The sequence below is a fragment of the Geotrypetes seraphini genome, chromosome 5 (assembly GCF_902459505.1).
Source record: "Geotrypetes seraphini chromosome 5, aGeoSer1.1, whole genome shotgun sequence".
NCBI classification, from domain to species: Eukaryota; Metazoa; Chordata; class Amphibia; order Gymnophiona; family Dermophiidae; genus Geotrypetes; species Geotrypetes seraphini.
The window spans coordinates 202,574,697-202,598,126 of record NC_047088.1 but is presented as its reverse complement, the minus strand read 5'-3'; the positions used below and the strand labels follow the sequence as shown (position 1 = coordinate 202,598,126).

Sequence of the window (23,430 nt, the reverse complement as noted above, 5' to 3'; positions counted from 1 at the left end):
ATTCTCTGTCCTCTGGTCAGGCAATCTGACACACAAGGGTTAAGGAAAGGGGTGAAGCTGACAGTCAAAACATGGTTAGAGCTCAAGAGAAAGTTACCTAGCAAAACAAATCAAGGCCAGCTGAGAACAGAGGGAAGCAATCAGGAACCTGGAGGGAAGGACATTCCTCACAGAACAGGGAAATGAAGGCTAGGAGCTCTATCTTACTGCCTTCTGCTAAGAAACTCCCTGTCCCACAGCACTACCATACTGAAAATCTTTGCTTTTCAAGCAGAGGCTAATTGGAAGGGAAAAGCTCCATGAGCAGGATTGGTCAAATGCTGTTCCAGAGGATAGCTTGTACCCCGCTTCAGAGAGTGAGAAGTCCCTTATGGAAGTAGAGGGATATGTCTCTGAGGGGGATGAAATGGACTGCAGCCCTGAAGCCTTAGACTCTATGTCTGAATGCAGCATCAGTCAGTAAGGTATTGTGTGGGGGAAGGGAATGAAAGTTTGTTCTATAACAATGGTCTAAAGTACTTAAAGAAACATTTCTGTCCTCATGAGGGACTGTATAATGAATGAGAGTTTGATATGTGAATGTGAGGATTGGTTAGCAACAGAAATTAAACCAGAATCCCTGTATAAAAGCAAAGCATAGTGAGTGGGGGAGGGGTAATGCTAACTAACCTTAAAAGGAGAAATAAAGCCTGGAGTGGATTCAATGACCTGACATTGCACATCCCTGATAGTGGGAACTTTTGGGAGGGGAATCTTAGACCATTAAAACAAGGGTGGATGGTTCCCAGCTCACTGCCCAGAAATAAGAAGGGTAGAGGAAGTATTTATAATTCAGGTAGTCGGGTGGGGAGAACTTCCTGAAGAAACAGTAGGCTCAATACAATAATTGTGCCAAGCCTAAAAGGAGTAGAGCTAAACTCTTGTATATAAGTTCTTGAAACCAGAATGCTGCCCAGAACTGTGCAAAGCATGGCAGCTGAATTGTGAGAAAGAAACCCTGGTTTAAAGGAAAATATTTTGGTGTTTTTTTTTTGTTTGCTTGTTTTTCTTTCCTAATTGAAGCAAGGACTTGCTGTAAAAGGAGAACTAGTTTGTGATAAACCTTTTCCAAGCATCATCAGCTGATGTGGCTGTATCAGAACCAGTGCAAACTGAACTGGATAATAAAACTTGGAACTGGAAATTATTGTTGGAAAGTTTTTTGTTTTTGATTTTGTTTTTCTCTGCTGTTCTTAATCCAGAGTGGTCCTCCAAAGAGCGCTAATACTTGCGCCTGGGGCGGGAGCTGGGTTGTCAGTGCTATGCTTACCCCTGGCCCCGTTACAGAATTAAGTATTGTTAACAATCCACAATAATTGGTATCACTATCCATGTCTTCATGATTATATTGTAGCGTGGCTTTCCCTTAGGGTACAGCAGGGCCTGGCACACGCCACTGATACAGGTCCAGCATGCTTACCCAAGTAGGAAGAAGCCCCTGTATCGATGGGCTTCTCCAGCTTACAACAGTCAGAATGGCACACCACAGGTATGCTTTCAAAAACAAACAATTTATTTTGTATTCAGGTTTAACTGAGAATTCATAATAAACGGGGTCCTGGAGTACACCCCACAATACAAAAATCCAAAGTTTCTCCGGCCAGCCTGGTCTGGCAAAAACCCCGAGTGCTCAGTCCATGTCCCAGGTAAGTTCTGCTGATTTGCAAAATACACAAAAAAACATGAATCGGAACATCACTATCATTCAGTTCTTTAGCAAAAGAAAAAAACATTCCAGCTCAAGCACTGAGAATTCTCTTTCCTCCCAGTACATCAAAAAGAGCAAGGTTGGTGGATCTGCCAATTCGGCACTTTGCCAGAACAAAATGCAATCCTCAAAAACCCTCTACAAAGATGGCGGGCAAATCCAGCCCCCAACCTCCAGTGTCTCCTTAGATTCAACAAAGCAAAGTAAACTTTCCAGGTAAAGATAGTTTTCCACTGCTTAACTATAGCAGAGCTCCTGCCTGCAGCGGCAGCCATCTTAAAAGAAAGAAAAAAACCTCCTGGAAAAAAAACAACAACTCACTGGCAGGTTTCAAGGGATAAACTTTCCCCTTCTAACAGTCCCCACAAGTTCTCAAACCTCCCAGCACAACTCATAGCCATAAAACTTCCTTAGATGCAAGTAGTTGTCCCAGCAAACAAAAGAGAAAAAAAAAAACTCTTGCAGAAAAATAAAACCCCCTTGGCAAAAGTCAACAGTCAGCTCAACTCAATTCTATTTCCTCTGAAAGTGGTAGCTCAGGCAGGGCATTCCATTCCATGGTTTCTGGCAAATTATCCTCTAGAACAGGGGTGCCCAAATGGTCGATTGCGATCGACCAGTAGATCGCAAAGGCAACGCGTGTCGATCGCGTTGCCTATGCAATCTTTTTCTCCCTGCTGCTTCCCCAAGCCAGGCCTGGTGCGTACAAGCGCTGGATTCACAAGACTTCACCTCCGACGTCAATTCTGACGTCGGAGAGGAAGTTCTGGGCCAGCCAATCACTGCCTGGCTGGTCTGGAATTTCCTCCCCAACGTTAGAATTGATATCGGAAGTGAGGTCTCGTGAGTCCGGTGCTTGTATGCGCCAGGCCTGGCTCGGGGAAGCTGCAGGGAGAAATCGGCATGGTGGCTTGGGGGTGGGGGTAGGGAAAGAATCGAGGACATGGAGAAATTGGCACAATGGCTTGGGGGGGAGGGGGGCCAGGGGGAGAGAGAAATATAGGCATAAAGAAAGAAATATTGGCTTTACAGAAGAAGGAAGTGCAACCAGAGACTCATGAAATCACCAGACAAAAAGATAGGAAAAATGATTTTATTTTCAATTTAGTGATCAAAATGTGTCCTTTTTGAGAATTTATATCTGCTGTCTATATTTTGCACTATGGCCCCCTTTTACTAAACCGCAATAGCGGTTTGTAGAGCAGGGAGCCTATGAGCATCGAGAGCAGCGCTGCTTTCTGCGCTAAAAATCGCTATCGCGGTATAGTAAATTTTTGTATGTTACTGAGGTGACATTGCAGATTTTAAAGTCATCTGCCTTGACCTTTGAAAAAAAAAATCCAAATACAAATGATTAACATTTTCTCTGCGTAGTGTGCTTTGTGTTTTTTTAAATTATATTGTAGGTAGATCATTTTGACTTGGTCATTTTTAAAAGTAGCTCGCAAGCCAAAAAAGTGTGGGCACCCCTGCTCTAGAAGTTCCTCTCCTACCTCGGGTACATGCATTTTCACGTCCTCTGGTTGTTGGGACTGCAGAGGCTCCTCCAGCCTAGAAGGTTCCCTGGGCTGCTTTCCTGACTGTGGTTTCCAGGCATCTAAATGCTGCAGAGCCACGCCAAGCCTTGCGCAGGGGATGGTCCCTGCTCAGCTCTGACTGCCTCTCAGCTTGTTTTGCTAGTAATTTTAAAATGGATGGGGCATAACTCTGTTTTCCCTGACTTATGACCTGAGTTCTGTTGGAGCTCAGATTGATCTCTATATTCCTGATTCTGCCTGGCTGGGATACATTAATCAGCCCTAACCAGCTTAACAGGGTTGTTTCTGTGTCTCCTAACTGGCACAAGGCTGGTACAGGAGTCGGGCTTCTGACAATATGTAATTAGTGTGTGACTGGGGTGTTTGTATATACATCTGACTTTTTACATACAAGATGCCCACTGTGACCAGCAATTATTTATTAAGATATGCTAACAAACCTTACAAACATAGAAACTTCACAATGAACACTCATTTCAAGATTTTATCCATAAAATACCTCCCGCCATCCTTTTCAGGGAATTTCAACATTTGTCTTACCCGTAGCTATCTCTCATTCTCTACATACCTTCAGTCATGTTCCAAAATTGTGGCAGTAATGCAAACCAGATAGAACAATCTATCTTAGTAAAATAGAAAATAAGATAAATATATCCCTCCAGGAAGGCAAGTCATCTTTAATCCGTACACCATTGAGAAATATATTTCATATATACATACTTAGGGTGTTAAAAAAATGGGGTCCATATATTTATAAAACATGTGTTTGTTTGTTTTTGTCCCCTGATTCAAAACTGATGAACGCTCCATACACAAAAGAACATGCATTTGGTTTCTCTACAACAAGCAATTTTAAATGTAATGTTTCAGGTTTCCTTCTAACACCTAACATTAATATATAATCAATGGTAACCATATCTGTGATATATTGTATGCTTCCAAAATATCAATATGCTATTTCACATACTTACACAATTTGGTACTTATGTCTACCTCAGGGTTGAAATATTGGTTTATTTCATGGCCCTCTTGTAATATTCTCCATTTCAATGCCATTGTTTCTCTGTTCTCATATTGTTTAAACAATCTAAGAAAATTTGTTACAGTCTTTGCTTTCTTTTTCAATTCCCATTTAGGGTCCTTTTTGCTAAGCTGTGTTAAAAGTTTGCAAATATTGGGGTCCTTTTATTAAGGCACGCTAACCGATGCTAAGGCATCTATAAGGACATAAGAATTGCTGCTGCTGGGTCAGACCAGTGGTCCATCGTGCTCAGCAGTCCGCTCACGTGGCGGCCCCTAGGTCAAAGACCAGTGCTCTAAATGAGTCCAGCCTCACCTGCGTACGTTCCGGTTCAGCAGGAACTTGTCTAACCTTGTCTTGAATCCCTGGAGGGTGTTTTCCCCTCTAACAGACTCCAGAAGAGCGTTCCAGTTTTCTACCACTCTCTGGGTGAAGAAGAACTTCCTTACGTTTGTTTGGAATCTATCCCCTTTTGAGAGAGTGCCCTTGGAGAGGGTGAACAACCTGCCTTTATCTACTAAGTCTATTCCCTTCATTATCTTGAACATTTCAATCATGTCCCCTCTTTTCAAGGGAGAAGAGGCCCAGTTTCTCTAATCTCTCACTGTACGGCAACTCCTCCAGCCCCTTAACTATTTTAGTCGCTCTTCTCTGGACCCTTTCAAGTAGTACCGTGTCCTTCTTCATGTACATAGAAACATAGAATATGACGGCAGAAAAGGGCTGTAGCCCATCAAATCTGCCCACGCTAATGACCCACCCCCAGACTTCACCCGGCTAGAGATCCCACATACATATCCCATTTCTTTTTAAAATCGAGCACGCTGCTGGCGTTAATCACCTGCAATGGAAGTTCATTCCAATGATCGACTACCCTTTCGGTGAAGAAATACTTCCTGGCGTCGCCATGAAATTGCCCGCCTTTGATTTTCAGCGGATGACCTCTCGTGGTTGAAGGTCCTTTAAGAAAGAAGATATCGTCTTCCACCTCGATGCGGCCCATGATATATTTAAAAGTCTCAATCATGTCCCACCTCTCTCTACGTTCCTCGAGCGAGTATAGCTGCAGTTTATTTAGTCTTTCCTCATATGGGAGGTTCTTGAGTCCCGAAACCATCCTGGTGGTCATTCGCTGAACCGACTCGATTCTCCGCACATCTTTTTGATAATGTGGTCTCCAGAATTGAACACAATATTCAAGATGAGGTCTCACCATGGATCTGTACAGGGGCAATTATGACTTCGGGCCTCCGGCTGACGAAACCTCTACGGATGCATCCCACCATTTGTCTAGCCTTGGATGCAGCTTTCTCCACCTGCTTGGCAGTTTTCATGTCTTCACTAATGATTACTCCCAAATCACGCTCTGCCCTAGTCCTAGCTAAGGTCTCACCATTTAGAGTGTAAGTTCTGCACGGGTTTCTGCTGCCAAGGTGCATGACCTTACATTTTTTGGCATTGAAGCCTAGCTGCCAAGTCGAGGACCAGTGTTCCAATAAAAGCAGGTCCTGTTCCATACTGTCAGGCAAGGTGCTGTTATCTACTATGTTGCACAGTTTGGCGTCGTCGGCGAATAGTGTTATTTTACCTTGAAGCCCTTGAGTCAGGTCTCTTATGTATATGTTGAAAAGGATCGGTGCTAAATCGGTTGGCCATGGCACAAGTGACCTTAGCGTGCAGGAAAGACCCACTCTAAAGCTACTTTTTCTGCTTTAGTAAAAGTACCCTATAGAATGTATTTTTTCCTTTCTAGTTTCACTTTCAGAGGAGAGGGAAGAGGACAGAAAGCACTGGGAATTAAAGAGGGGTTATGCCTTAACTCCTCCAGTCAGTAGCGTAGTGATGGTGAGAGGCGCCCAGTGCAGGGTCGGGAGCAGGGGAGCCACTCCTTCATCTCTGTCCCCCCCTCCTTCCCCCATCTCCCCTGCCATAAATATGCCCCCTTCCCCCTCACAGCAGCAACGTCAATGTGCTCCTCGCGACTGCATCAGCTCTCCCTCTGACTTCACTTTCTGCGAGCTGCACCCAGGAGCGGGAGCCAAAACAGTTGCAAGGAGCATGTTGAAATTGTTACTCATGGTGGTGAACTAGAGATATGGGGAAAGGGAAGGGGAGCGTGCACGCAGCAGTTGGGGGGTTGTAGAGAGGATGAGAGGTGCCGGCACCCATATCATGATGGTGGACCCCCCCCCCCAACTCCCTCCTTACTAAGGCACTGTCTCCAGTGGTCAGCTGCTCAATCAGAGCATCTTTTTGTAACCTGGATGTGACTGAAACAGGTCTAGATAAAATGTCCTTCTTTTTAGATGTGGATGTTTTTTCCCTATTTAAAAATTGCTGTTGGACATCCTACTTTTGGGCCATGCCCACCACTGGGGCAGTGACACCTCCCCCCACTCTCTTTTCCAGCCCCCTGCAGTGCGTACACTCTTTCCCTTACGTACCTGTTTAGCTTCCTCGATGCGAACAGCTTCTCCAACTTTATGCCTGTGCTGGGGTCATCTGTCCCTCTGATGTCACTTCCTAGTCACGGGACCTGGAAGTAATGTCAGAGGGAAACGCTGAGGCCGGTGCAAGCACCAGGTTGGAACTACTACTCGTGCCGGCAAAGAACTAGAGGTATGGTGGAATGGAAGTAAAAGTGCGGGCACAGTGGCACAGGGGTCTCAAAGTCCCTCCTTGAGGGCTGCAATCCAATTGGGTTTTCATGATTTCCCCAATGAATATGCATGAGATCTATTTGCATGTACTGCTTTCAATGCATATTCATTGGGGAAATCCTGAAAACCTGACTGGTATGCTGCCCTCAAGGAGGGACTTTGAGATCCCTGGCGGTCGGGGAGGAATGGGAAGGAGCAGGAGGGCGGAGAGGAAGAAAGCTATTAGCACCCCCACCAAGTCAACGCCTGAGTTAGTCTGCACCCCCCTTCCCCACCACTGATGTCCATGACATGCTTCTTGCTATTTGAATGAACTGTGAAACATCCAAATTCTGACTTTCCAAAATCAGGATTTGGACATTTTCTTAGGCATTTTGAGGTATCCATCTGCTTTGAAAATGATCACCTTAGTGTGTTAAGTGCATTACAGATGACGCTACATTTTGAGATAGTGTTAACTGCTCTGCACTATTTTCTGCATTAACAATTAATGTTAAGTGTAAAGTGCAGTCCCTGTCCTGGCTCTGCCCCATTGCACATTTTGTCAGACAACACAGAAATTAACACATATTAAGTGTCAAACCACTGCCTTAACTGTTAGTGGAGGCATGCAATAATTTTCATATTAATCGTTAACACATTTTAGTGAATGGGCCTCTTGGACTTACACAAATGGAAAGAGAGATGAGGGGAACACTTCCTATTTGGCATTTTATATGTAGGTGAAAAAAATGTGAAACGAAAAACAGAGACTTGGAAACTAAGGGCTCCTTTTACAAAGCCGCGCTAGCGGTTTTAGCGCACGCACCGGATTAGCGCGCGCTAGCTGAAAATCTACCGCCTGCTCAAAAGGAGGCGGTAGCGGCTAGCGCACGTGGCAATTTAGCGCACGCTATTCCGCGCGGTAAGGCCTTAGCACGGCTTTGTAAAAGGAGCCCTAAAAGTCAAATGACATATCTTTCCTGGCAGGAAATATGTTTCTAGGCCTGCAGTCAGTGGGACTGGGAAGTTCTGGACCTTGACTGCTAAGCATCTGCTGTAGGAAGCTCCAGGTTCCATAGACTGAGAAACTAGTTTAAAATAGACCGTAAATATGTCATGTGATTTTAGAGAACACCCTCTAAAGGTGAAACTTGAAAAAGGGCTCTTAAATCATCTTCCAAGTTGCAGGCATACAATGTTGTTTTGCAAGCCTGGCAGTACATAATTGTGTTTGAGACCCTTGCTTTAGAATTCCAAACTAGGTTCAAGGTGAGGCTAATTGTTGATAATTAATCATTGCTTTTTGAAATGACATATGTAATATGCATACTTTTATGTTGGACCAGAGCTTGCTTTTTGGGCTTCCAATAGAATCAGAACTGGCCTGTACTGGAACTGGAGCCTTCTTTATATCTACCCACAGTTCTCCAGCTTTAGAACCTCCCTTTCTTCTACTCCAGCTTTACAGTGGAAATTCCAAGTCATAGGCCACATAGATTTCCAGCATGGCACTTATTTAGGAATTTTTGGAGCAGGTGAAGGCATCCTAAAGTGGAGGATCATGGCATTAGACTGAACATAAGTGGGCTGTTCTTATTTAAGAGCTGATTCAAGGAATTTTGATGCCATGAGCCAATGTTGGCTTCAGTGTCCACCCTCCACTACTAACATCACTATATATGATTGTCTCTGGGAAAAGGTGACTAAAAGTGGAGATCCAAAATGTTGAGAATGGATGATTTTTTCATGTAGTAGGTCCATAAGCAGTCTGTAAATATTACATTTTGATCTTCTGTAACTCACTCACTACTGAGATCATCGGATCACGTTTATTTGGACTTGTTCATAATCCATGAGTTTTTCAATAGAACCCATAAGGACTCCTGAGGAAGATGATATTGTCGAAACACGGGCCGTACATCTCTCAGAGGATTGGGTCCTTGTTGTTTTTATGTGGATTACAAAGTTGAATTTTTTAATAAAGTCCTCATCTTAAACATCAACACTCCACAGAGTTTTTTGTTTCACTCATATATTTTTCACATAAAAGGATGAGGTGTAAATTGATATATTATAAATTGTTTGCTCTAACAGAATTCATTAAAACCTAATTTTTTGGTTTCTACTGATTTTAGCCACCTTTTTTCCAGAGGCAGTCACATATTCGTGTCCCTCCACATCAACTTCCTTCTAGCTAGTCAAACTACTTGGGTCCTGGAGGTGATAGGAGCAGGACTGATTCCCTCTCACTCTTGTTCTCCTCACCTACTTCAAAATGGCTCCATTCAGGGGTTCAAGCTGCCATATAAAATAAAAAAAAGTTATTTTATGAATTGTACTGTGGTTATTTCAAAGAAGGCTCTAGAACAGGGCTGCCCAAGTCTGGTCCTCGAGATCTACTGGCAGGCCAGATTTTCAGGATATCCACAATGCATATGCATGAAAGAGAGATTTGCATACCATAAAGGCAATGAAGGCAAATCTCTCTCCTGAAAACCTGGCCTGCCAGTAGATCTTGAGGACCAGACTTGGGCAGCCCTGCTCTAGAACATCAGTTCACCTACTGGTAAAACTAAACAAGTCAGATTACTAAACATCTTTACATAGAATCTCTGTACTACTGGAATAGATGGTTTCAGTCACACATTAAAACAGAGAAAGGAAACATAGAAACCTTCATGGTGACTGGAATGGGAATCAGATGCTAGACAGCAAATCTTCTAAGAAGAAAATCAAATGTTCTTGTTATATCTTGCCTACCACAAATTTTTTAAAAAGAAGAGGGAGCCGAGATATGCTATAGGAGAGGAACAGGGAGGCAGATTTATGGCACTCTTGAGGCTTGGTACCCTGAGCCAGTGTTTCATTTGGCCCATACCTTGAGCCAGCCCTGGACTGCATAAGGTTTTCCTTTGAGAATCAGGCATATTAAACCACCCTGGACCTCTTCTGTAAGAACTTCCTATGGGTGTGCAAGGAACACTAGAAACACTTCATAAGGAACTTCTCTAGTGAAGAGCTGCCAAGTTATCCAGTTTATTTATTTATTTAATTTGTTTTCTATACCTTTGTCCCTGAAGAACTTAAAATGGCTCCAGAGACTTTTTGGTCAGTCCTGGTTCCAAACTTATACCCCAAAGCATTTTGGGATTTATTGTACTTGATTCTACCCATTGAAATCTATGCTGCATTTCCCATAATGCATTGTGATAGGCTTGTCAGAAAGCTAGGACAGGCCTAAAATCTCCCTCTTAGAATTGGGTTATTTGGTAGATCTTTTTATGCTGCTGCAAGCACTCTAAATTTTATTGAGATTTTTCAAAATAATCACAATATCAATGATTTTAAGGTAGCCAAACAGGTTGAAAACGCAATGGCGTTAGCTAGAAGTTTACTTGGGTGCACAGGGAGAGGTATTGCCAGTAGGAAAAAGGAGGTATTGATGCCTCTCTGTATAAGACTCTGGTGAGACCTCCTACTGTGTACAATTCTGGAGACTGCACCTTCAAGAATAGAGCCAGTCCAGAGGAAGGCTACTAAAATGGTCGGTGGTCATTGTCATAAGGCATATGGGGACAGACCTAAAATCTCAATATATGTATACTTTGAAGGAGAGGGGAGATAAGATAGAGATGTTTAAGTACCTATGTGGCATAAATAGACATGAGGCCAGTCTCTTTCAATTGAAAAGAAACTCCAGGGTGAAAGGGCAAGGGATGAAGTTAAGAGGTGATAGGCTCAGGTGTAATCTAAGGAAATACTTTTTTTTTTGCTGAAAGGGTGGTAGATGAGTGCAACAGACTCCCAGTAAAGGTGGTAGAGACAAAGACTGTGTCAATTCAAGAAAGTGTGGTACAGGCATGTGAGATCTCTTATGGAGAGAAGGAGATAGTGGATGCTGCAGATGGACCATTTGGCCTTTATCTGCCATCATGTTTCTATGTGACCAACGCTATTTCAAATCATTTACAGGCTAATATTAAAAACAAGAAGAAATAATATAATGAGCACTCAAATTTAATCGGGTCCTTATTTCTGCTTTTTTATTTAGGTGACCGAATCAATCTATCAGTACCTTTTCCCTGAGTTGGTTCATTCTGACAAAAAGTCCCTAACCAAAGTATTGGCGGCTACTACAGAATTTCCAAGTTAATCAGTTCCAGGAGGGAGAATTTAAACCAGTCCTGGATTTCTGACAACCTCATTCTGATATATTATGAGACCACAGCACTGATTTTAAAGGGTAGAGTTCAGGGACCAAAAGGTCCACACTGTTTTGGGAAATAAGTTTACAACAAGGATTAGTGATAAAGTCACTTTCCTAGAAGTGGGTAGCTTAGCAGCTCTGCTACTAGACAGGGATACTTAAAGCTTGTACACTGCATAAGAAGAAGATGAGAACTAGAACTGAGGAGAGTGTGGTGCAGTGGTTAAAGCTATAGCCTCAGCCCCTAGAGGTTATGGGTTCAAACCCACACTGCTTCTTGTGACCCTGGGCAAGTCACTTAATCCACCCATTACCCCAGGTGCATTAAATTGATTGTGAGCCTGCTGGGACAAACACTTGAGTACATGAATACATTCATGTATACTGTTCTGAGTTCCCCTGGGAGAACAGTATAGAAAATTGAATAAATAAATTGATCAATGTAAGTTTTAATGTAACAGTATCACCTAAAAAACGTATTCCAACACAAAAGGGCAAATTAGTATTACTTAAAGCAAAGAATTTGACAAGAAGCTGAAATCCTGAGGAATCAGGAAGCAAGGCAAAAACAGGCATCAAATGCATGTCTGGATGAGAAGGCAAAACTGAAGCAGCAGGGAGCAAGCCTGGAGGTGGGACAGAAAGAAAAATAAAGTGGGCCCAAGAAAGGGTGCCCTTCAACCTACTGGGGTAGGGTTACAGAGTGACATCCAGATTTCCCCAGACGGCTTTTCAAAACCCAGCTCTTTGTCCAGGTTTTGTAAAGCTTCTGGCAACGAGCGATGCTCATCGTATCACACCAGCGCATGCATGAATGCTGTCTCGATGTCGCTCGCGCAGGTCAAAGGGGTGGGGCCATGGGTCTGGATTTTCCATTTTGGAAATCTGGTAACCCTATACTGGAGTAAGCCTGGCTCTGGCCTACGCACAGCTCAAAAACAGAACTTTGTTTTGTGGATCCTGTTCGCAGATGCCCAAGACTGTGTGAATGAGACCAGGTTGCATATGTTAAAAAAAAAAAAAGCAAGTTATTTTTATGCTGTATTTTATGAGGTTGATATTCAGCAGGATTTAAGTGAGTCAGAACTTTCCTACCCCTTTAAATCCTGATGGCTGGCTACCATGATGATATCCGGTAGTATCGACCTGGATAGTGCCATTCAGTATCAGCAGAGACTGCCATGACACTATCTGGTTAGTCTCAGAGAGGCTTAGGGAGTGGAGTCTGGTTGATCCTTGAAATTATCCAGGCACTAGCAATTTTTAGTGCTGGCGCTTGGGTAACTATCCAGGCAGGTAGGGCCACATAAATAGCAGTCCAAGCTAGCCCAGGTAGATGTTTGGGTCCTAGCTCTGAACATTACTGATATGGGAGCTGTCAAATGCCCAGATAATAGGGAATGAGATTTGTATACACATTCAAAGCAGTTTATATCAGTATATACTGCAGGCACTTACAGCATTTTATACCTGGGGCAGTGGAGGATTAAGTGACTTGCCCAGGGTCACAAGGAGCAGTGCTGGGTTTTGATCCCACAGAATCAGGGTGCTGGAGAAGCAGCTCTACCACTAGGCCACTCCTCACCTAACCCAGTGACAATGCCACCAAGTATTGACTACTGTGGGCCTGATATTCAGCCTATGGCATTAAGCGGCCAGTAAGCTGCATGGGCTGAACTAACCCCGGACATTCAATGCCGGCACTGAATATCTGGGTATGTCTACTGACCTGGAAGTTAATTAGGCACTGGCATATATTCAGACTGGGGCCCAGTTAATTCAGTGCATAACATTACGATAGTTGTTTTGCTGTCCTAACTTTATGTGGTCTATTAGCCAGTAAGCAGAACGAAAATCCATACTAACCAGCTGATGCTTTGCCCTCCCTCTGCCCCAGCCCACCTCTAACCTAGCCAGTTAGGTGTTGGCTAGATAACTGACATATTCAGCAGCATTAATCACTTTAGTGCTGCTGAATCTGGGTGCTGGCTTGCTCAGCATAGGGTTACCAGATTTTTGGTAGAAAAAATAAGAGGACGTGTGGCCTCACCCCGTTCAGCCCTGCCCCCACACAAATCTTGTCTCTTTGGGGTCGTGTCTGGAGGGCATCTGCGCATGTGTGGATGTGACATCACTGCATCACATCTGCGCATGAGCACATGCCCTCCAGATGCATCTGTGATCTCAACACTTTTCAAAACACGGACCATGTGACGGGTTTTGAAAAGCCATCTGGACGCCTGGACAGTGCTCTAAAAAGAGGACATGTCTGAGTAAATCCGTACATCTGGTAACCCTAACTCAGCAGTTTAACCCGGCAGGAGCCTCTCCTTCCTGATTAAACCCTTTTCAATACTGAGCCCTCTGCTTATAACTTAATTCTTTTAATATTGTATTGTTTCTATTTTAATATTTACTAGAGCATCTTAAGAATTTGTATGGCATCTTATGTTTTACTGGAAAGATGATTTACAAAGTGAGATAGATAACTAAAAAAATAAAGCTAAGAACCTGATGTATGAAACATTTTTCCCATAAACATGGAATAGAAAGCTAAAAATATTCCTTTAGAACATCTGGCCCTGTATTACCATCTGCAGGTTGTTTGCTGGCTTTTATTCTTCTGTGCATAAGGCCTCCATTTTCTTTCTTTGTTTGTACAGATGTCTTATTAAGGACTTTGAAAAGAGACCGTCAGTCACTCATCTACTGGAACATCCATTTATTAGACAAGCCCATGGTAAGGATATGGCTCTGCAGAAACAGCTGGCTGATCTGATCCAGAAACAGCAGCAGTCAGGCTCTATAGCCAAGACCAGGTACAGTATATTATAACATTACCAGATATCATCATATGTAATACCTAAAGTACTTACTAGTGCACTTCCTAGAGTCTGATCACAGCGACGTGAAAATTTACAGTATGAAATAGTGAATAATCAACTGCTAAAATGAAAATAGTGAAAAAACCTTTTAGCTACAAACTAATATCATTTAGAAGCAAGATAGCGCCAACATTCTTTATTTTTTTTTTTTTTGTAATTAATCTTTATTGATTTTCAAACTTTGACAGTGCCATACAATTAATTTAGATATAAACACTACAAAGAAAGCACTTTAAATACACAATTAATACATAAAACAATCATTTTCCCCCTCCCCATAACTTGTTATATTAATTAATCTTTATTAATTTTTATAGTTCCCAATAAGTGTAACATATAATACAATCATTTATACTTAAATCACACTTAATATATCATCAAATTCTAAACTATATTGAATAATCCCTTGTATCCTATAGTTATTCATAAGTAAAAGAAATCATAAAATATTCAACATTCAACAAGCACTTATCTTGATAACACCAGCAAAACTTCACAGTGTTATCAAAATAAGTGCTTTTTGAATGTTTGTTTGTTTATTTATTTATATATTTAGATTTTTATCCCGTCCTTCCAGTAGCTCAGAACAGTCTACAAGAAAACATTCACATTGGAGTATATTTGGACATACAAAGACTATAGAGTAGTTTAATCATAGGGACTATACAGTAATTTAAGAACAGTAGTTTAAGAACAGTAATTTAAGAACAGTAGTTTACAAGGACTATACAGCAATTTAAGTATAGGTTGAGAGTGAACTATACAGCAATTTATGTAAAAGATTAGAATGGAGAAGAGAGGGTAGGGGGGGTTTAAGGGGGGTGAGGTGTAGTCTGTGGTAGAGTTTTAGTTGAAGAGGAGGGTCTTTACTGCTTTCTGGAAGGTCATTAATGAGTTCTGTAGTCTGATTTGTGGGGGGAGTTGGTTCCAGAGTTGGGGGATGAAGTGGCTGTAGGAGCGTTTGCAGGCGGTTTCTGACAGGAGGGACCTTCTTAGGGGGATGTATAGGCGTTTCTCCATTTCTGAGCGGAGGGTGCGGGTAGGGATGTACATGGTCAGCTTGGATTTTATGTAGGAGGGGGTGGTGGCGTAAATTATTTTATGCGCTGTTACCAGGGCCTTGAATGCGCAGCGTTGGCTAATTGGGAGCCAGTGTTCAGCGCGGAGTGCTGGGGAGATGGGATCGTGGTAGTTGAGGCTGTGTAGGAGGCGGATTGCTGCATTTTGTACCCACTGGAGGCGCTTGAGATCTTTTTTGGCTACTCCATTAAATAGGGAGTTGCAGTAATCCATTCTGGAGAGGACATATGCGTAGAGGAGTTGGGCTAGGTTAGGTGTGGAGATGTAGGGTTTGATCCTTTTCAGTTGGCGGAGGTAGTAGAAGGAGGTAGAGACTACTTGAGATATATGGGTGGATAGGGATAGGTGGTCGTCTAATATTACTCCTAGGCTGCGTACTTGATCTGCTGCCGTTAGTAAGGTGGAGTCCCGTGATAGTGTTGGGCGTGTGTATTTGGTGCTTTTTTTTCTGATCCATAAAAGTTAGGTCTTGGAGGCGTTCAGTTGTAGTTTGTTGTTTGTCATCCAGGTTTTCATGTCAGAGAGGCAGTGTTGGAGGTTAGCGATTTGGAATGATCGATTTTTGCCTAGTGGGAGGAGCAGCTGGATGTCATCAGCGTAGGAGTGGATTTTAACGTTGTACTTCTGGGCTATATCAATGACAGGTCTGATGTAGAGGTTAAATAGGATGGGGGATAGAAGGGCGCCTTGGAGAACGCCGTATTTGATAGGCTTGGGGTTAGATTTGTGCGTCCCTAATAGGACAGTTTGGGTTCTTTGGTGAAGGAAGGAGGTGAACCACTGGAGGGCAGAGTCTTTGATTCCAAGGTCATAGAGTCTAGATATGAGGAGGTGGTGGTTGACGACAGTGTCAAAGGCAGCACTGAGGTCAAGTAGCACTAGTAGGGCATCGCTGCCTTTGTCGAGTATTGACCAGCTGTACTGACTCTGTGCTGTGGCCTGTTCGGAAGCCGGATTGAGCAGGGGACAGAGCAGCTTGTTCTTCAATGAAAGGGTATAATCGGCGGAGCACAATTCGTTCTAGGAGTTTGGAGACAAATGGGAGGTTGGAGACTGTGTGGTAGTTGCCGGGTTCATTAGGGTTGAGGGTGGGTTTTTTGAGAGTTGGTTTGATAATAGCCGACTTCCAGTTGAGAGGTACTGTCCCTGTGGAGAGGGAGGAGTTAATGATGGGGGGGATGGATTCTGCCATGGAGTCTTCTGTGGACAGTAGGAGGCTGGATAGGCAGGGATCGAGGATTGTGCTGGAGAGCTTGAATTCTCTCAGAGTTTCAAGAACCTCAGCTTGAGTGGCCATATGAAGTTTGGGGAGAGTGGTAGAGGATGGGGTACTTGGGTTAGGCTGGGGGTGTGCTGGAGGGGGGTTGGTGTTGGTGTCAAGATTATTGCAGATGGTGTGTACTTTGAACTGGAAGAAATTCGAGAGAGTCTCACAATCAAGTTCTGTTGGGTTGTTGTGGCTTTTTCCTTGGGCTTTGGTGAAGAGTTGGTTTGTGAGGGTGAACAGTTGTTTGGATCTAGCAGGGGCTGTTTGTAGGATGTGAGAGTAGTAGGCTTTATTCACTTCTAGGATGGCAGCTTTGTAGGTGACAGATGTGTTTTCCCAGTGAGCTTTGGTTTCTGAATTTGGGTGTTTGATCCAGTTCCTTTCTGCTTTCCTCAGTGATCGTTTTATGGATCGGAGGTCACTGGTGTACCATGGAGCAGGTGTTTTATTGGTGGTTATTTGTGTTGTTTTGGTCTGAGTGAGGCTGTTATAGAGGGATTGGATGTTGGAGTGCCATATGGAGGCTGCTAGGTCGATGGAGTGGGGATGTTGGGTGCAGGTTTTGTTTAGGTTGTGAATGCCTGTGGCCATAACTGAAGGGTTGACTGAATTAGGGAGTTAGCGTCAGGTGGGTGGGATAGGGTCTTTCCGCAGAGCTGGGGTAGTTTCGAGTGGGAGTTGGAATTCAATGAGGTGGTGGTCTGACCATGGGACAGGTGTAGTGGTGCAGATTGTTTGTTGAAGTTCTGCAGTCGGGTGTTTAAGGGTGACGATTAAGTCTAAGATGTTGCCTGCTGAGTGAGTAGAGGTGGTTACAGCTTGGTGAAATCCCAGGTCGGTGAGGGAGGAGAGGAAGCTGTCACTTTGTCCTTAGGTGTTGGGGTAGTCTGGGAAGTTGAAGTCTCCCACGATAGTCACGTGTTTGTGGGAGATGGATAGTTCGGTGATGAATTCGAGGAGGGCCTCTAGAGTTTCTGCTGGGGAGTTGGGGGCTGTAAAGTACTATGTAAAGTAGTATGAGGGTGATTTTGCGTTTGTGGCCTATGGTGAAAGCAAGAGCTTCTAGGGTGGGAATGTTGATAGAGCTTATCAGTTTTGGTGTGCTGGAGGTCTTGACGATGGTAGTCACTCCACCTCCTTTCCCAGAGGTGTGTGAGCAGGTTAGGGCCTGGTAGCCTGGAGGACACAATTCGCCTAGTGCTATCCCATCATTGTCTTGGAGCCAGGTTTCAGTGATCATGAGGGCATCCCAAGTGTTGTCACAGATGAGGTCGTGGAGGAGGAAGTTCTTGTTGTTAACTGATCTTGCATTAATGAGTGCAAATTTAAGAGTATTGCTGGTGGGGGCTGGTGGGGAGGGTAGGATGGGGATGAAGATGGCAGGCTTCCTGGTACGGTTGTTTTTGTGTTGGGAGGCGAGATCACTGTGTCTGCCTTGGCCTGTAATGATGGGGATGGTGAAGTATAGTGTTGTAAAGAGGGTTGGGGATGTGGTGGGAAGGGGGTGGGGAAGGGGGGTGGCCTGGAAAGTTGGGGACATGATATGATTGGTGGGGGTTTGTGGAGCTGCTGCGGAGATTCTTCTTTTTTCAAAAAAGAACCGAGAAGAACGGCTCAACAAGGGCTGTTGGGGGCGGAGTTGGTCTCCTACGTCTGGCTAACTCCTTCCCTTGCAGCTGGAGCCAGATGGAGAGACTAGTATGACAGAACTAAAATGAGAACTTAGTGCCAAATTGCTACTAGTAAGACAAAACGGAGGAAAAACTGAAGTTAGATGAAGACTGAGCAACCAATTGCTTCTAGTGAGATAAAAGCGGAAGTGGAACTAGACAATTGCTTAACAGCTTAACAGCTATTAGTTTCATGTGAGAACTTGGTCAGAGGTAGACAATAGCATCTAGTAAAGGAACAGTATAGCATCAGAAGTTCAAGTCCTCCCTGCACAAGTGGTGTCGGGCGCTGCTATTGATGTCGGGAGACGGAGTTTGTCTCCCACACCGTCCCGACCAAGATCCCTGCAGCAAAGAGGTCGATTGAAGCGCTGGGGCAGCTCCCGATGGTAGTGGAGCTGGCCAGAAGCAGAGGATTTTTAAAGTTAGCGCTGCTAGGGATGTCGGGAGGTGGAGTTCATCTCCCATACTGTCCCGACCAAGATTCCTGCAGTGAAGAGGTCGATTGAAGTGCTGGGGCAGCTCCCGATGGTAGTGGAGCTTGTTTCTAAATGATATTAGTTTGTAGCTAAAGGTTATTTCACTATTTATACTACTTACTGAAAAAACACTAAAAATATTAAGAAGAAAAATATTTAAAGCATTTAAAATTATTTAAAAATATTTATACAACAATAGCAGTCGAGCCACTATCCTGCAAATCTAATAGCAGTCATACTGCCTGAACTAAGGTCTCTAAAGTCCTTCTCCGCATGCTCATAAAATATTTTATTGCTATTGACTTTGGTGTATTTGGTTTCCACTGCTTCAAATCTGACATCACATAACTAATTTAATTGCACTAAATGTACAAATATGTCCAAAGATTTGATGTTTTTAGACATACACTCAGGAATTCTGCTGTCAACAGCATATTAATGGCTCTTTACCTGTGAAAATTACTACACCCAAGAATTACTGGAGAAGAATTCAAACAACAAGAATACCGGCCTATTATTATTATCATTTATTTTTTCACTGTTGATAATAACTTCACATTATATATATTGGATAAATGCACACACAAGGATGGTCCGATGATGGTGTGTAGCATATGGTAAAGAAGCCGATGCACAAATTAAGCAATTGAACAGTGTCCATTTGGCCTTCTGTTGTACCAGCCAATGCTTTCACGCTGAGGACACACTTCACATAAATATATTTAATTGGATTGTGAGAGATATTTTACATATGGTTTGTTATGATGTGCCTTTCTTTGATTACACATATTTTATTGGTTGTGAAGAACTTCTAGCTTGAGGCTTAAGTACATTGTTCTAATTTGGAGGTTTTATTATGGGAGAATCAGTAAGGCAAATAGTTGATTTGGTACCTTCATAGATATGTAATAAACAAAACTCAAAAATTGAAAATTGGAAATACAGAAATTGACACTGGGTTCTTGTCTCCATTCTCCTGTTCCTCTTACCAAACACACAGGGTGGTCCAGATAGGACTTCCCACAGTGGTTTCTTCATTTTGCAAAATGTCTTCTCATTTTCATGCCCTGAACCCAAAGGATTCCTAATTAGCAATATCTCCAATTAAGGTTTTGTTCTACAAAAGCAAAAACTCCTTTGTTATAAAAACGTTGTACTACCTCTCCCTAGAGGCACATAAGCATACACTTCTGGCTGCCAGTCCTCTCCTCTGATTCTCATTTGGTCATAGGCTCTGTGCAGACTCCTCTCAACTTTTTAGTAAAGTGGCAAAAGTTCCAACTCTTCTTTCTTCCTTAGTCCAGGAACCAGCTTATTATACCAAGTCTAGTCTGTTAACAGCCCCTGAACTCTCTTCTGGGCTTGGCATGTAAAAGGCCCAATACATCTTTTTCAACACTCTCTTTTTTTTCCATTTGCCCCAAACTAGATTTGGTGGTTCCGAGTCCAGCCATTCACGAGGCCTTTGACCCCTGGCTGCTGAGCTTTTAGCCTGCTTTTGATGAGCAAAATAGAGAAAAATGGGACAACTTCCCCTCCATAACACTCCATTTAAAATTCAGATGACTTCATAACTCATCCCTTAGTATCTTCTAGTGGAGAGACACAACTGAATAATTCACCCTTCCTCTGTATATCATCTTTAGGTATACAGGCACTGGCTATATCAAGACATCAGCCCTTCTACCCAAAATTGCACACCATGGCACTTGGAAATAACACAGGTCTATTTTAGTTGTTTGGCTACCAAGAAAAGAGAACAAACTATTTAATTAATTTATTTAAACAGAGTTTCTTCTATGAAAGGGAAAGTTATCAACATGTTAAGATGAGTTATTTTGACACAAAAGGAGTGGAGGAGTCCAAATAAAGACTGGTGAGCTCCGGATGTTTCACAAACAACCTTCCTTTATTTCTTAATATCACAACACAGACTCGACATGTACATGTTTCGGCCTAACAGCCTGCATCAGGAGTCTCGAGAGAATGACACAGTGACAAAATTCATCACCGTCCCCGTCCCCGCGGATAACCGCGGTAAACCATCTTCATGTCATTCTTTATGGAGAGAGGGAAGAATCAGAGTATGAATGGCCACAACCACTGACCCACAAGCTTTGCTTTGAAGAATGCTGGTGTAGAAGGACTGAGGTTGAAAATGACATGGGATTATTTCCCGCGGTTATCTACGGGAACGGGAATTTTGTCACCGTGTCATTCTCTTTGATGTAAAAGTGAACAGATTATCACGCGATGTTCACTTCAAAAATAGGTAAAACGGAATACAAAACTTTGCTGAAAAACAAAGGGTAGACGCCACTACTATGTATGCACCCTAAAATACTCCAAAGGTAAGTAAAAGAGAAGAGACTCTACTTACAGAAAATCACTGTAAAAACCGCCTGTGCATACGGCGAAAAAAAAAAAGATGAGTTACTTTACTACAATTCAGACTATTTTAGCACAGGTATCATTTTATACAATGAGACCTACTGTAGTTACTAAAAACTGGGGTTAACAGTAAAATATCCCATCTTAATTTCAGGCCAGATGAAATTTAATGTGGACAAATGCAAAGTGATGCACATTGGGAAGAATAACCTGAATCACAGTTACCAGATGCTAGGGTCCACCTTGGGGGTTAGTGCCCAAGAAAAAGATCTAGGTATCATTGTAGATAATATGATGAAACTTTCTGCCCAATGTGTGGTGGCGGCCAAAAAAGCAAACAGGATGCTGGGAATTATTAAAAAAGGAATGGTTAACAAGACTAAGAATGTCATAATGCCCCTGTATCACTCCATGGTGCGACCTCATTTAGAGTATTACGTTCAATTCTGGTCTCCTTATCTCATGAAAGATATAGTGGCGCTAGAAAAGGTTCAAAGAAGAGCAACCAAGATGGTAAAGGGGATGGAACTCCTCTCGTATGAGGAAAGACTAAAACGTTTAGGGCTCTTCAGCTTGGAAAAGAGACAGCTGAGGGGAGATATGATTAAAGTCTACAAAATCCTGAGTGGAATAGAACGGGTACAAGTGGATCGATTTTTCGCTCCATCAAAAATTACAAAGACTAGAGGACACTCGATGAAGTTATAGGGAAATACTTTTTAAACCAATTGGATGAAATTTTTTTCACTCAGAGAATAGTTAAGCTCTGGAACGCGTTGCCAGAGGATGTGGTAAGAGCGGATAGCGTAGCTGGTTTTAAGAAAGGTTTGGACAAGTTCCTGGTGGAAAAGACCATAGTCTGTTATTAAGAAAGACATGGGGGAAGCCATTGCTTGCCCTGTATTGGTAGCATGGAATATTGCTACACCTTGGGTTTTGGCCAGGTACTAGTGACATGAATTGGCCACTGTGAGAACGGGCTACTGGGCTTGATGGACTATTGGTCTGACCCAGTAAGGCTATTCTTATGTTCTCTATAGAGATACATAATTGAGTAAAAGTAAAATGAGATTCAGATAAGCTTATTGTCATGGCACTTGTACATTTGTAGTGAAAGTAATAGAAGCAGTGATTAAAATAAAAAGGGAAAAGATTAGCAGTAAAATAAAATTTCAGAATACAAAGAGAACAGTAACAAGGTGGTTTGTTTTATGCTGTTCAGGTGGCATTTGTAGCCCAATTGCAGGATATAACATATTTTGATGGTATAGCTATTATTTCATTTGTCACTCCTGTGATTATTCAGAGCTTTTCAAGCTCATTTTTGTGAGAATTCTTTACTCTTCTCTGTTAGATTTGGAAAATGTTTGCCTTTATGCAGGTGTTTTCCACAATAGAGGAGGAAATGCATTTCTGTTTCTATTTTTCCAGTGTTGCATTGCTGGCAGAGTCTGGCTTCCTGTGGTTTCCAGTTCACTTTGACTCCATAATTTCACTTCTAGCCTGTAATCACTTATGCTATCTGTATTTTCCTTCTGTGACCAAGCTGAAATATTCTGCTCGCATGTAAGTTTCTGCTGGTAGAAGATTTTAGCCTGGTGACACATACTTTGCAATCTTTAACAGCCAGCGGGTGGCAGGATTTCTCTGCTTTGAGGCTGACTGCACACTTTTCTCAGGAATCATTGTGTCATACAGCATCTATGTGGTACTAGATTAACTCCTCCAGGCCATATTTTATAAGGCAATATCTGCTAGTGTGCATGATGGATCTTGAAAGCAGATGTGCACTTTGGGAAGGTTCTTTGTTGATTGTTGTGACCTGGCTTTTAAGTGGCAGATCTTTTCAGTTATCAACTGGCTTTTATCTCTTGCAGCGCTGTCCAGTCATGAGAATGTAAGAACATACAATATGCCACTGTGGCTGAGAGCCCACATCTTTCTCTCACCATGGCTAACTTGGGTCACAAGTATTTGGCAAATCACAAAGAACATATCCATACTTTGCAGCTCACTCCTAGTGGTGTGCAATGGTTTTCCCTTGCTAATAATGGTATGTGGGCTTTTCCTAGAGGATCTTGAATCAGAAAATAATGGTATATATTTAAGAACTAAGGCCAATACTGGGCAGGCTTGCACAGTCTGTGTCCATATATAGCCATTTGGTTGAGGATGGGCTGGGGTGGGCTTTGCCGGCTGGGATGGTTTAGTTGGGCTGGAGTGAGCTTTGACGGAGACTTCAGTAGATTCAGTAGATGGAACCTAAGCACAGTACCGGGGAGAGCTTTGGGTTCTGGCCCAGAAAGAGCGAAGAAAAAGGAAAATGTAAATTAAATCAGTAATTTAAAGAGAGAGTAAGGTTGGGCAGACTGGATGGACCATTCGGGTCTTTATCTGCCGTCATTTACTATGTTCCTAATTCTTTTTAAACCCCACTATGCTACGATGCTTTCACCTCCTCTTCTGGGAACAAATTTCACAGCTTGATTATACATTGAATGTA

General features: G+C 42.8%; 1 protein-coding gene across 1 annotated transcript in view; it reads left to right on the top strand.

The window, feature by feature from the left end:
- The first annotated feature begins 357 nt into the window (after positions 1 to 357).
- The window catches only part of MYO3B (myosin IIIB), a 319,347-nt gene continuing 296,274 nt past the window's right edge, over positions 358 to 23,430 (top strand). Inside the window, exons 1-2 of the mRNA XM_033944123.1 lie at positions 358 to 464; positions 13,819 to 13,974. Of these exons, the coding sequence (XP_033800014.1) occupies positions 445 to 464; positions 13,819 to 13,974 (176 nt within the window). The 5' untranslated portion in view covers positions 358 to 444. The remainder of the gene's footprint in view (positions 465 to 13,818; positions 13,975 to 23,430) is intronic.